At 42.6% G+C, this 15,268-nt stretch overlaps 1 protein-coding gene across 2 annotated transcripts; it reads left to right on the plus strand.

Annotated features, from left to right (window-relative positions):
* The first annotated feature begins 379 nt into the window (after positions 1–379).
* Positions 380–10,029, plus strand: WSB1 (WD repeat and SOCS box containing 1). Of its 2 annotated transcripts, none has more exons than XM_074844792.1 (9): positions 380–804; positions 1,896–2,064; positions 3,015–3,283; positions 3,999–4,130; positions 4,535–4,635; positions 6,797–6,969; positions 7,357–7,470; positions 8,252–8,359; positions 8,643–8,876. In XM_074844792.1, exons 1-9 carry the CDS (start codon positions 765–767, stop codon positions 8,722–8,724), a joined length of 1,188 nt encoding a protein of 395 aa, XP_074700893.1. In that variant the 5' UTR covers positions 380–764; the 3' UTR covers positions 8,725–8,876. The 2 variants fall into 2 exon arrangements, with proteins under 2 accessions (XP_074700893.1, XP_074700892.1); XM_074844791.1 differs by lacking the exon at positions 8,643–8,876 and adding an exon at positions 8,893–10,029 and having other exon boundaries at positions 404–804.
* The last annotated feature ends 5,239 nt before the right edge of the window (positions 10,030–15,268 follow it).

Below are 15,268 nucleotides of genomic sequence, written 5' to 3' on the forward strand. Positions count from 1 at the left end.
GGGCTCTGTCGTTTATCAACACAACCTCATCAGTACATCCCCACAACACCTATAAAAAGCCTTTTGATTGCAATATTGGGGGAGTCACTATGGTTCTTCTCTGTACCGTGAACCCCGTGTTTTGAGGGAGCCAAGGTCACTACAGATTTAGTCAGTATAGTTGAATCGTGACTCATCTTTTGGCACAGGTGGAAGATGTCGCTGACACGGGCGGCACTGCAGCCCAAGTCTTGCTACCGCGTTGCCGTGTACCGTTTTTCCCCCCACACAGAAGGAACGGGGTGTATTTTAAACCCGTCCCGGAGGTTATTTTACAGCAAAGGCTTATCAGACCGCGTGTTTTGACCAGCTCTCGGAACACAACGCTGGAGTTCGCAGGGTGGATGGGGCCAGGCCCCGTAGAGCAGGGCCGAAGCCGTGTGGGAAGGCCGGAGGTGCCCCGGACGAGGCAGCGGGGCCCCGCTGGGTGTGGGGGCCCGGAGCGCTGTACTTCAGCGAAGAGCCGTTCGTCCGCAAACCGCGCTGAGACAGGAGATCAAATTAACGGTGTAACGAGAAGACGGGCTCCCCGGCGACGCCCAGGCCAAGGAGCGGCCCCCTCAGCCCGCGGGCGGAGCGAGGGAGGGCGCGTCCCGCCCGCTCCTCCCCGCGCTACTCCCCGCGCCGCCGCCGCCATTTTGTCCCAGTCCCAGCGTCTCCGGCCAGCGGCGGTCGCTTCCCGCTCCGTTGCAGGTCCCGAGCCGGTGCGAAGGGCGGTCCCGTAGATGGCCAGCTTTCCCCTGAGTGTTAACGAGAAGCTCATCGGTGAGGGGCGAGCAGGGAGGGCGGTCGCTGCGGGGCGCGGGTGGGGGTTAACGCCGGTCCGTGACCGCGCTCGGCCTTTCGGCGCGGCGGGCGGGGGAGGGCTGGGTGCCGGCCGCTCGCCCGCCGCCTTTCCCATCTCGTTGGACGCAGAAGCTTTCGCTGGGGGGAGAAAACCGCCTCGGTCCTCCTGGATGTTAGAGCGGGGCGGCTCTAAAACCGCCAGAATGCGTTATTCAAAGAGCCTTCTTTTGGCTGAAGCTGCTCCCTTCTATTAACGGGTAAAATCTTGTTCAGTAGCACGTAGGCGACATCGTTCTGTCGCGGCCGCTGGCCCTTTCCGCCCACAAAGGTGGGCGCTGCCCGGCTGGAAGCGCCGGGGGGGCGGGCGGTGGCCGCGGCCTGCGGGGGACCGGGAGCCGCCCCGGTAGCGGTATGGGCAGCGCCGGGGCCCGCTGGCCACGCTGGCGGGCGGTGTGGCCTGGCCCGGGCCGGCTCCCGGCACTTGTAGCAGCAGCGTGGGGGGCGACATCGGTAGGGCTGGAGCTGCCCCCGCAGCCGGGGCTGCTGGAACTTGGGGGGCATCCAGCTGGGTTGTGGAGCAGGGGGGGATCAGCTGAGCCCAGCGCACGGTCATAACTTGTTTCCTGTGGTTGTTGATGTATTTTTTTTTCTGAAGGAAGGCAAATCGTTACCGGGCATCTTATTTGCTAAACGCTGAAGCATTAGGTCAAGCTGGAGCATAGGTCTGCTGTCTCTAGAGCTGTAGTTACAATAATTGAAGTAATGACTGTTTTCAGTAAATTTTTAATTCATTTGAGTTCTGCTTCTGAAATCGAGATGTGATGCTACTTACATGTCGACCAGGACATTTTAACACTAAGCTGTTTCTCTTTAGTGACTCAGTCTCTTGCAGCCGAGCCTTAGGCTTTTGGTTCGTTCCACTGTGACAATAAGACCCCTTCCCCAATGACTTTAAACGTCATGAAATAAAAGCAAAATCATTAACATATTGCCTGGTTCCCTTGTAACCTTTTAAAATATGCTGGCTTTTTTTAAAAAAAAACTGAATTTCCTCTTTGTTTTCTTTTTAGCACGATCACGCACTGTAGGAGAACTCTTAGCCCCAACTTCTCCTTTTGACAAGAAGTGTGGACGTGAAAACTGGACTGTTGCATTTGCTCCCGATGGATCTTACTTTGCTTGGTCACAAGGACATCGCATAGTGAAGCTGGTCCCCTGGTCTCAGTGCCTTAATAACTTGTAAGATGAAACTATATTGCTTTTAATTCACCTGAAAAACTTTTAAGAACTTCAATATAGGAGACAGCTTTTAATAGATTAAAAAGCATGTGTTGGCTTTTTAGGCTTTGACATCTTTGGGAAAAACTAATTATTTAAACTACTGCTGTTTTATCTCTTCTTCTGTGGCCAGTGGGAGAAATACTGCAACCTCACAGAGGCTATGGAGGAGTGATTTATTAACTGATTCACATGCTCTAAAATAAGAGGAAGTTAGAATGAAAAGGAAATTTAAAGACTCGGGCAGACCTGGACTTTTAAATTTCCTATCAGAGAGCTATTTGGTTTTACCTCTTAGGAATTTACTTAAAGGCAAACCTCTTTCCTTATAATTTTTATTAGAATCCAAGTTAAGTTCCAGAAGAGACATTTTATTTTCACTTGCATGTTGCATTTTAATGCAGTTAGTAACCAGCAGTTGCATTTTTGTAGCTGGTTGCATTTCCCTTCCCAGCAATCCCACCTCCCCTTTTTTTTCCCTCTTTCTGGTGGCGGGTTAACTGGTTTTCATATGCTGGCCTCAGTCTCTCTTCCCAGTATTTAATGCATGGAAGTGAATTGCAGGGAACTTCTTGCTCATTTAGCAGAAAGTCTTGGGAATTTTTGTAACTCGTTTTGCTGTAAGTGCTTTAAAAATGTTGTTTTTCACAGTGGGCTAAGGTCATATATTGCTCTCTACAGAGGTAAAAATGTGTAAAAAAGCAGTATATTGTAAGAAGTTTCCAGGTGTTAGTAGTTTTTGACAGTTAAAAGAAAAAGCTGCTTTTACAATTTGAAAGTAAAAACGCATCACTGGCCTCTAAAATGTACATTACAGCAACTCACAGATTTCATTACATCTTAAAGAACTTTTTGTTCTATTTATTTTTTAAGATACTTTATGCTTTTTTTTGGTATTTTTTGTTTTGCAGCTTGTTGCATGGCACAAAGAATGTTGCAAATGCTATCAGTACAAGACTTCCAAGGCAGAACAGTGACAGCAGTCAGAAAAATAAGCCTTGTGAACATATAATAGACTGCGGTGATATTGTCTGGAGTCTGGCTTTTGGGTCTTCAGTGCCTGAGAAGCAGAGCCGCTGTGTCAATATAGAATGGCACCGGTTCAAATTCGGGCAAGACCAGCTTCTGCTTGCAACAGGCTTGAACAACGGGCGCATCAAGATATGGGATGTGTATACAGGTAAGAGTGTGTGAGGGGAAGGTGGCACCGCTGTCACTTAATGCAGTAGTAACATCATTGATACACAGGATGAATCGCTTACGCAATTTTAATTGGGAACTGAATCTTGAATACAAATTAAGTAATCTAAGGAAAGCATGAACTCCTGCAACTAGAAATGTTCAAATACTGCTAGAGGAAGGAACAGACTCCGGTCATGCTCTGAGATGTAAGTGATGGAAGATGAAGCCTTGTTGCTGCAAAATCGTTAAGTGTGTGATTGACTGTGTATATTGGTTGTTTACTCTAAAATCTTCTGCTGGATTGTTGTTTTAATATGCTTTTCAACAAAGAAAACTTTGAAAATATGAAGTTGCTCTCTGTTCTTGAGTATGGAGAAGGATTATGTTGATAAGGAACTTTTTTTTTTTTCCAAAGTAAATAATTGTTCAAATGATAAGAGACTGAATCTGAAATTAGGGAATCTCAATTTTGCTGGTAGCCCAGCTGCCAGGTTGGGAGAGAACTTCTCAGCATTAGAAAAATGAAACTAATGACTATTGAGTAATTTGTTGTTATCTTGTAAATTTAAGCTTAGAACAGAGACGTCTATCAAAAGACAAGTCTTGCCCTATTTCTGAGGCATAGAGTTTTAGTGTGCAGATTTACTGGCTTTTATTTGTTCTGAATAAAAGTACAGTCTTTCATTTTAAATTGTGGTGTTTTCATGGAACAGGAAAACTCCTCCTTAACCTGATGGACCATACAGAAGTTGTTAGAGATTTAACCTTTGCCCCAGATGGCAGCCTGATTTTAGTGTCTGCATCCAGAGACAAAACACTGAGAGTGTGGGACCTGAAAGATGATGGTATGCATTTTAAATTGATCTGCTGTGATACATAGGAGAAATATCTATGTACTAGCCTCATTTATTGCTATAAACTCAGTAAGGCCAGGATTTCTTAAAAAATTAATTTTGTTCTATTAACCACTCACTCTATGCTCTCTTGAAATTTTTGATCTACACCTAGCCTAAAGGATAAGCTGGTATTGGGTTAAGTTAAAAGAGTGCACGGAGGGACCTTTTTGAATGGGGACATAGAATTTAGAGGCTGCAGGACAGAATTTTTATATTTGTGTAGACTGACTCTGCATGATGTTGTTTGGAAAGGCAGTATAAAATTTTATAAGGGAAGAACTAGTTTGGAAAAGCTTTTCAATTTGAATTCATAATATTTAATCAATTCTTATAGGAATGTCTTTTCTTTTTAGGAAATATGATGAAAGTGTTGAGAGGACATCAGAACTGGGTATATGGTTGTGCATTCTCTCCAGACTCCTCTATTCTCTGTTCTGTTGGAGCTAGTAAGGCAGTATGTGTCAGAGTTTCTTGTTCATTAAATCTGCTGAATTGTGTGCATAATCATTTTAAATCTAAGTAACATTAAGCTTGTGCTCGGTGTCATGAACTTCTAATGTTTTATGATGATGTAAAAGTGCATGAAATTAAACTGGCAAATGGTGCATTGAGACACTGATTTATGAATTGAACTTGCACTGCTTTTAGTTGAAGAAACCGTAAGCATTCTTTGAGAAATAGTTCTACGTGTTCATAGTATAAAACCAAAGAAGACTAAAGCTTTCAGTGTTAAAAGATACTTAGATTAATGCATACAGCTATTCTGTTATTGATTTTATCCTTTCTATTTCCTGCTCAATGAAAAGGACTTTTCAAAGTCTGAGCCAGTCATGGTATCTCCCGCTGAACAAAAATGTTTCTACATGTTTTCAATACAAATGGCACTCGTGTCTAAAAGATCTAGAACGAAGAACAGCATACTGGTTTTGTTTTCATCCGTATTCTAATGCCCTGCTAGCGAACTGAAAGCAGTGCAGGTAAAGCATGTATGCCATAAGCTGCTTTTCTTGGCACTGAATTAGGATCAAGCAGAAAGGGGGATTCAGTCTAGTTACAGGGCTTTGGAGGTAGTTTAAGGAAGCCTAGTGATGCTGAGTAAAAACACAGTTCAGTCATTGCTACTGCTTTGTATGGATGACTGTTCAAATGCTTGAAATTGTACTTGAAATTATCAGTGCAGATTTGGGAGAGAATAGCTGAGGTCTGGGTTTTGTTTTTTCTTTAAATAGAGCAGATGTGGATGTATACATTGCTATCTTCAGGCTGTGTGTTTTCCATAAGCTTCTTGCTTTCCCTGTCACAGGTGGTGGCAGCAATATTGGTGTGATTGAGTTAAGCTGGCACCACTCACACAGGAGCACAGTGGTGGTAGCTGGGCAGAGAGTGGCATCTCTGGCTACCAGGCTGGGGGCGAACTTTACCGTAGGACGAAGTAACCTTGCATTCGACTGCAAGGTGTACTGTACGTACGCAGGTGCTGGTTGATGTCCACTTTCTGCTTTCTTTCTTTCTGTTTTTTTTTTTTTTAATAATTTTCACAGCAGTGAAACACGCTGACTCCTAAAACATAGTTTCCAGTTTTATGGAATGTTGGGCTCTCCTTGGAGAAATTGGTCAACACGTTTATAACCGATTGTAAGATGGTTCAGGTTTAGGAAGTACGTGAGGCACTAAGGCTATGTTTGCTTTGGTCAAACATGTAAATTTATCCAAGATGTCAGTATTTAATCTGTGCAGTAAAACTGAGTCAGGGGAAGAATCCAGGACCCTAATGAGCTCTTTTAGGTACATAACTTCTTATGCTAAAGACTTATATTTTCTGTAAAATCATGCTGCAGTACATAGATTGTTCCTATTAAGTAATTCTGCACAGTCTTTATTTTGATTATATATAATGTACATCTGCATGTAAAATCCCAAAATACTATCATCTTTTATCAACTTTTATAATACTATATGCAATTAGCTGGGTAAATTGTAATATTAATGTCATTTTTTACTGTTGACTTGATTTAAAATGCATAAATTCTTTCTAATAATGTGGTTAGACTTCCCTGTTGTTTTGCCAAAGACATAACTTTTGGCTGTGAAAATTCTTTTTGCTTGCAGTATCTGTTTCTCTTCCTAGGCTGACGTTGGTGATCCAAGCCAATTGTAAACAAGTGATCTTAAACTCAAAGGGATGCCACTGGAGTAACAATATGTTAACCTTATATTTTCTGTCTGTATATTTCTTAAAATTTTGGTAGTTACTGAAAGAGGGGACTGTAGAGTTTAACCCTATTTATTTCTGCATATTTTAATAAAATAGTTTTGTAATACATGAATTTCAGTAAGCTACATGGTTAAATTGTGTTGCCTTTATCTTATATTTTGGCTTATTTTGTTCATAACATTTAACAAACTTGAGTTAGAACTTGCATGTCTGCTTTAATTATTTTTAAAAACCTTGATTTTAATCTGAGTATGACACTGAGCATATTTCTTAATTGTAGTAATTCATAATGCCTGATTTTAATATAATCCTAAATAAGACTAGCAGCTATACTTTAAAAAAAGTAAATGCTTCACTGCATCTCTGAGCAGAGCTATAACATTAGCTTATTTAATTGCAGGTTTTTCTCTGGGATATGGATAAATACTCCATGATACGGAAACTTGAAGGACATCACAATGATGTTGTAGCTTGTGAGTTTTCTCCTGATGGAGCTTTACTGGCTACTGCATCTTATGATACTCGAGTTTATGTCTGGGATCCACATATTGGAGTTATTCTTATGGAATTTGGGTAAGTAAAGTAGTCAAATCTGGAAACCTTCTCCTAGAGTGAAGATGGCTGCTGAAAATTAATGGGCTTGTGTATTAACTGATAATTAGACCTGGGAAAAATCTTAGTGGCTGATGGAAATCCTGAAGTGGCAGAGCAGTGGAGATTATTCTTCTGAGAAAGTACCCATTAAAATATCAGTGCTTTAAGTTCTAATTTAAGCATCTGCAGCAAAGCTGACGTGTTCAGTACTGCAGAAGATAGAGTAGTTCAATCTCCACTCCTACTTTCATAGTTAAACGTTCAATCTATTTCTTTATTCCTCAGATTTGCTAGTCATGGCTGAAGGAAACACTTCCATAGTTAAGCATGATGCTGTTGGCTCAGTGTCTCTCTCTCTCTCTCCAGGCATCTGTTTCCCCCTCCTACTCCAATATTTGCTGGAGGTGCAAATGACCGATGGGTCAGATCGGTATCTTTTAGTCACGATGGACTACATATTGCAAGCCTTGCTGATGATAAGTAAGTATGAGGAAAGGTTTGTTAGACTCCTCTAATTCTTCCCATATGACATGAACTTTTAAATACTAAGTCAGCTTTTTTTTTAACTGAGAAATTACTTCTGATGGTCTTGGTAAAAAAGTAGATGAGTTATCTGGTATATGTTAATGTTCATTCTGAATGTAGAAATAATTAGTTGTGTACAGAGTAGGTGATAGTGTGTAACGGCTGAAAACAGAAAAAGAGGGGTTGTAAACACAGAAAAATAGAAATGGAGTTAATAATGCAGGTCTTTTGTATAGTAGTAGATTCCAGAGTAAAAAGAGAAGTATTCTGTGATCTTGTATTCAACTTCTGCTAACACTGCAAATATTTTGAAGAACTGTACTGTAAGAATATGAAGAATGCTTTCTCAAGATGACAGCAGGGGTATTAAACTGTCTACAGGAGGGTTTTAGTTTTTTTAAGACAAGCATAGTTGGGACTTCCTAGCATATATGACACTTAAGGGAGAGATTGTCTAAATCTGTAGTTCAGGTTATTGCTTTCTGCTGTTGAAGGCAATCTTATTTTAATTGGCAGAGCTAAAATGGTTGAAGAAGTACAGATCAAGGTGTATATCCGGAATGAAGAAGTCCTGGTATTTCAGGCCAAATCTGAAACACCTTGTATGCATATTAAAAGGTCTATAAAAATTTCCAGAGTTCTGCTTCAGACTAGTTTCTAGTGCAGTGTCTGAGAAAATACCAGACAGAACGAAATGTCTACTCTGATAACTTCCTACTTTTTCTTCCCTTATCAGAATGGTAAGATTCTGGAGAATTGATGAAGAATACCCTGTACAAGTTGCACCTCTGAACAATGGGCTCTGCTGTACATTTTCTACTGATGGCAGTGTTCTAGCTGCAGGGCAAGTATATATCTTTTTTTCTCCTTCCTAAAATATTAAGGTAACACAAAAGGTTGAAGACAGCGACTAAATGTTCTAAAAATCTTCAGTTGTGACTTGCAACTTGATGCTTCTGACCTGGTTTTAGTTCTGGTAGTATTTGTTTAAACATGCCTGAAATAACAGTAAAATCAAGAAGCTGATAAACTTGTTTCTTATCTTTGAGAATAAATAAAAGGCAGGCCCACAACATGTGGATTGGAAAAAGACCATTAGATAATCAAGGGCAGTTGTTGTGTTTCAGGTGGTGTACTCAAGAGCTGTTGGAAGATCTGCTCTGTTGCATAAATAATCAACAAGTTGCTTATTGTGCTGCTATAGCTTAAAAGAAGAACTGGCATCTGGTCTAAACGAGCCTGGAACAGCTTGAGCTAAGCACCAGGAAGCCCAGAGCACACTCCCCTTAACTAGCAATGTATGTGAGAATTTGTACTAAGTTGGAATCATTCAGGTGGGATAATCCTGGTGGGTTTTGCCTTCTTTTTTTTGTGCAGGACACAGGATGGCAGTGTGTACTTCTGGGCAACTCCAAGACAAGTTTCCAGTCTCCAACATCTATGTCGCATGGCAATTCGAAGAGTGATGCCCACCAGCCAAGTCAAGAACTTGCCTATCCCATCAAAAGTGGTGGAGTTCCTTTGTTACCAGATTTGAATTTTTAAAAAAATAAATTTAAATCATCAAACTGGCAGCTGTCCCAGCTGCTGAAACTGGCTAAACACTTTAAAGAATCCTCAAACTTTACAGCCTTTAAGCTTAAAACTCTACAGGTTTTCAAGAGCTATTTAAAGTGATAACCTAAATACTATTTTGTCAAAATGCCTGACAGGTAATTTTTTAATATTTATAGAAAACACAGTAGAAGTATTCCTGGTGTTCTCAATTTTCTAAAGTATAACTGTGAAAACATGTACATGTATAGACATAAGCTGCTACATGTTCTCAATGTACCTTTAAAAATTGCTTTTATGATTTTTAATGTGTATCATGTATATATTGCTTTGGTAGAGCCATCAGATGCATCTGTGCTGTAAAGTGGAAGGATAGCTATTATTCTGGGACACTGAGTTAGAAAAAATATTGACTTAAGGAAGCTTAACTGCTCTGTATGTATGTACATTGGTTGGGGTTCAGGAAACTGATCCACAGATAAGGATTCATGCTAGTTTAGTTCATGAAGAGGTACAGCTTGGCTTTTTAGAGCATGGTCTGGTGAAGGGAAGTAGGTCGAGGTAAGGGCTGGAGTATATCTGATGTAAACCCAGGAATGTTGTCTCTGTCAGCTCCAGGCGGCCTTAAGCTCCATAGCAGCAAACCAGGTTAAGTTCCAGTATTGGGCAGTGTTAAAGAAATATTTCCTTAACATTTCTAAAAATCGAACTACTGTATTATTGCCTGATACTTTGTCTGTAATGAGAAAAATTTACAGACTCAGTTTGTTATTCTTTAACCCTATAATATCTCTTTGGGGGTGATTATTGGTTAATGGCCAAAGATAAGCAAAATACTTGGTTTTGCCTTCTGTTATTTATCTGTACCTGCAGATACAAAGAATGTATGCATTGCATAAAATGCCTGATTATATATATTTTTTTGTTGAATTTTTTTTATTAAAAACTTGTATAAAAGTTTCCCGAGACTGCATCTGGCGCCTGATTTATGAACATGATACGCTCACAACAGTTCTAGTGGGCATCTGCCCCTGCAGGACTCTGTCAGTTTTCCTTTTCAGGACCCCAGAATGCTCATTGTGGTGGAACTTACTGTGGGGAGCTACAGCACCATCTTCAAAGCTTTTATACAGGCAAAGGTCAAAAGCAGAGGTGATGTGAGTGTTCCTCTGCTCAGACATGGCGCAGGATGGAGGGAATGGAGTTCTGACTCCAACGCACAGCCAGACACAGGTGCTTTTCTACTTCAACAACATGGTCTCACAGGCAGATGTATTTTCTGCTCATGTCCTTGGTTTCTTGGGTGAAGTACAAAAAGCTTCTGACAAGGCAGAACAACTCTCACTGAGCACAGCCCAGCAGACCTTGGCTGGAGAAGACTATAAATACCCCTGCTGCTCCGTGTTCATTGCCACACCCCTGTCCAGCAGCAACACTTGCATGTCAGATCCTGTGACTGGTATTTCAGTCTCTTTTCCATGTAACTTATTTCCACATGTACAAAAGAAGAGAGAACTGCCAATAGCAAGAGAGCAATTTTCTCTTCTAGAGAGCTCAGCCCGGACACCCAGGCCCCCTTCCCAGGAAGGTTTCCCCAAACACTGATTCCAAACACCATAAATCAACTTGCCACTTTCCAAGGAGTGCTACAGAACAAAGCCAACGGGACACAACTTCCTCGGGAATTAATACCGAGCTTGCAAGGAAATAGGAAGCGTACATGTCACCATGTTACTTAATGACATCGGGAGCAGTATTTTTCATAAAAATACTGCACCTAATTGAAGCAGTATTTCCCTTTGTTTGTTTGTTCTAAATATATGTATGACTAAGAAAAGGCTTCTCACGCATCATCCAGCTGAAGGAAGAACGGGCAAATTCTGTGCCCCCCCGAACATCTCATCTCGACCTGAATGCAGATATGAGTGAAGAATAGCAACCAGGCATGAAGTTTTCTGCAAGGGAGCTTCCTAATTTAATAACACATGTTCTGACAAAGCACAGTCGCCCTGACCAGCTCGAGCACTGTGTGCTCTGTCCCGCACTCTGCTGGGAAGTTTGTCCCAGGGCAGCAGGAGCTCTGCCCATCAGAGACCCCAAAAACTGAAAAGCAAGTGGTTACCCGTATTGCTGCAGCAGCAAAGATGAAGCAGATCAATGCAGACAGCTGTGATTTCACTTAACAGCTCAGCCTGATGAAGGAATAATTATTCTACAACCTTGGAATAACATGCAGAAATTTTGCCAGGGCCATTACCACTGAGTGTACGGTCAGGAGTGAAGGGAATAAACTGCACCTCCAGAATGTTACTAAGATGGGTGGAAGTGGTTTGTAGACTGAAGTACGCTTTGCTTTTGTTACCATGCTGTAAACAGTCCGGCCTAGTTAAAACGAGCTCAGAAAGAGAAGAATTGAACTGAGCAGAGTAGCACCTTTGTGTTGCTGGTGTGCTGTTTAGCTGGGGCTAAGCAGAACTGGCTTTAGATCTGTTCTCAACCATCTAGAAACATATTCTGCATGGCCAGTATTTCTGTGGTGAGTGTAATTCACGTCTATAAATCCTTTTGCAGCCTCTACTGAAGCGTGCTCTGGGTATTAAAGTCAACAAAGTTGACAGGAACTGAGTCGAGGGAGCCGGAAGCACAGCTAGTCCTGCCGTACACCGCGCGCTAGCCAGCGAGTGCAAGCACAGCCTCACCAGGGTAGGCAGCAAAGACAATGAACAGGAAAAAGGGATGATGCAAGAGCTTTCAAAATTTCCTGACAGGAGCAGAAATACAAAGCAAGGGAAGACAGAAAGACACAGATAATTGAGAATCACTGTCTCAGAAGCTCTTTTAAAAGGAACGCATGCTAAAAACACAAAAGCGATAGGCAGAGGTAGTCAAAATAGGCTAATTCACTGAGGAGGAATTTGGTCATTTACTCTGTGGCTGGGTGCTGGCATTAGAAAGGCTGAGTGGGTTTTGGGGCTTTATTGTTTATTAATCCCATGCAGCAGTATAGAACAGATGTCCCCACTGGGGGCAGGATGTTGTACTACACAGAGTATTTAGTGATCTGCTCCATTCCTCTCTGCCTCACAGATTATTCCTCATAGTAAAGCCTCAGTATCACCATGATACTTGACTCTGTTTTCTAGGACACCTACACCTTAAGCCCCGAGTTGGCAGACCCATGTGTCCCTGAGCTGAAGGAAAGGCCCAGATCTGGCTCCCAGGTGCCTGCTTACACTGCAGAAGCACCTCCGAAGCACAGGCAAGAACGATGGCTCGTTGCACTGGGCACTACACAGAGTTGTAGGAAAATTAAGAAAAGGTGATCAGGAGTCCAAGATGATCCAGAATAAATTTCATAAATGTTGCCAACTTTGAGATTTTTTTTTTTTTCATTTTAGAACAATTTGCTTTTCAAGCTCTATGGTCTCTGGATTTCTTCCCCACCCCATGTTTGTATCACACATAGCACACTGGAATCTTGGCCTATAACCAGGCCTTCTTGTGGCTGCCACAGTACAAACAAGAAAATAACTGAAATGCTGTAATCCTGTTCATTTTCTCTATAAACAAAGTGTCACACTGGTAGAAGCTGGCCTGCTACTGACTAGTTTGTATTTACCTGTGCCTCTTTGTCTCCAGCATACAGCTAATGCTTTTCATTTTACCATGCCTGTCAGCACAACGTTCAAGGCTGAGCTAAGACGTGGTTTGTGCTACCAGACAGATGCTTACAGAGCTTTCTCAAAAGGCATGAAAGCATTCTAAGCATGCGTGAGCTGGAAGCATGCTTGCTTAAGCACCTCCATGAACTGAGCTAAAGCTAGGCTTGCCGAGTGCCTATTTCTGCAAGATCACAGTTCCAGCCCTGGAATGAGCAAGTATGACTTAAATGTGGAGTAACAGGAGAGGCTTATTGAAGGGTCCCCTCAGGTTGTGTTCACTACAAGCTGTGATTTGTGGAAGTGAAGGAAGAAAACAACATCCCTGCATCCCCCCCTTCACCATCTCCGAACACTCTGTCCCAGCTATTCCAAAAGGAAACCGCCTCCACAAAGTCTCAGCCTGCTCCTTCTAGCTCTGCCCGCACCAGTTACTCTATTTGTTCTAACCTTTTTCCCAGGACATAAATGATAATTTTAGACTAAATACACAAGCTGACCTCATTAGTGAGGGTATTTATAATAACTTAAAACATTTACAAGCTTTTGCCTGGTGTGATGGGATACCACAAGGGGAGGCTCGCAACTGATTCGTCCCCAACATCCTCCAGGAGTTTCCAGCTCTGCCCACTACAAACCTGAGCGCATCAATAAGGCTGGGCACGCAGCTTCTCCCGGAGAAACAGAAATAACTTCTCAAAGCACAGAACCTTCTCTGGAGGGCAACCAGGGAGAGGGACACCGCAGACCAAGAACCTTAAGCTGGGGTTTAACTGTTTGATCCAGATACGCTGAAATGTTAGAGACATTTATGTCTGCACTTTGCAGCTGTAGGAAGGAGGGGTACCCCAGAGGATTCTTCTAGACTATCACTACGTGACTAACTCAAGATACTTCTGAGGCTCATGCTAGTGTCCCAGGGAAGACACACCTCATTAGCCCAGACTGTCTGAAATAGAAGCTGTGTGGCATTGTGACTTGAGGACATTAAACCTGGCTGAGAAGTGCCATGACAGATGAGTTACAAAGCTGCTGGTGTTCCTTGTAGCACCACAAGACTCGGGGGTGTTTGGGTGATAACCAGTTATACTTTGCAGAGAGATGCCCAGTACTTGTCTAACAGTAAAAGGCTCATTTTTGATCAGTGCATATTCATCCTCCCTTCCATTTGCTCATAGCAGCACTTTCTGACAGACCTAAGCAGCACAAATTTTGAGGACTGAAGCCACTGTTACAACTTTGACATTAACATTTCCAGAAACACAAGAAACCCACAAATGACTTACAGGCAGCAGAGCTGTGGCAGGCAGCCTGGTCTAGGGAATCACTGGGTACCAGCACTCAGCCAGCAGAGAAGCAGAAGAAGCATCTGAGGAGAAGCAGCACTCATGTAGGACACAAAATGGGGTATTCCCCAGGAAACCCCTTCCCCAAAGAAGGCTGTGAGGGAAGAACTGGAGGATTAAAGGTGTAGGGAGGGAGTTTCCTTAGGAGAGCAGAACCTGGGCTTGGCTGTAATTAAACCTACCCCAGGCTGATATCAATTCCCTCCCAGCTGTTCTTAAGTAACAGCTGTCAAGGAGGGGAAGAAGGAAAAAAAGGTAAAGGAAAAAAAGAAAAAGGCAATCTGCACTAACAATAAAGCCCCTGTCCCACGTTCCAGGTAGGCACTAGCACTGAGCTGGGTGCTCTCTGCTTTGGGGGCGAGCCCCGGTCAGTGCAGTGATGGCTGCAGCAGCCTGGGCAGAGAGATGCTGTTACAGCCCAGCCCTGACCAAGCAGCTGTGAGTGAGAGGAACTATGCAGAGGAAGCAGGAAGGAACAGTTCAGACAATGTGCTTCTCTCATTTCCAAAGTAAATCTCATATTCTGCTGCCCTGGAAAAGCCTGTGCTTTAACTGCCAGAGTCTCTTTCACACAGGCACTAGAGTTATTAGGTTGGATTCTCATGGTGTAAATACTATGGAGCTAAGCAGATTTTCATCTGAATATCCACCTCTTCATAGCTTCCTGCTAGCTCCATCCCCACAGGGCCACCCTGTCTGGCCTTGGGATGAGGGGCAGGCTGAAGGAATGCCTAAAGATGCAGGGACAGTTTGCAAACTGGTCCCCAGTGACTGCCTCTGCCTAAAAAACTGCCCTGCAGTGGCTGTCCGAACCTCTGCACCAGAGAGAAGCAAGTCCTAGAGAAAACTGGTGCTTCAGTCAGAAGCAGGTTATTTATCCGAAAATGCTCTGAAAACAATATTTATTTTCCACATTCATATACGGCATTTTAGTTGAACCACTTAGGGAGAGACTCAATAACACTGCTAAGTATTTTGTGTGATTTATTTTTTTAATGAGGTCTTCCACTGGAACAGTTTAGAAATAGGGTGGATGAATCCCATGACCTCTTTTCCTTACATATTACAATATTCTCATAGAGGACAGAGGTTATGTAAGATCCCATGGGAAATCTGGTAAAGGTGTCAGGCAGAAACTGTTTATGCAAGTAATTATTTCAGATTAGAACCACCTGAGTAAGGCAAAGGGGTTTT

This window comes from Strix aluco, chromosome 19, assembly GCF_031877795.1.
Source record: "Strix aluco isolate bStrAlu1 chromosome 19, bStrAlu1.hap1, whole genome shotgun sequence".
NCBI classification, from domain to species: domain Eukaryota; kingdom Metazoa; phylum Chordata; class Aves; order Strigiformes; family Strigidae; genus Strix; species Strix aluco.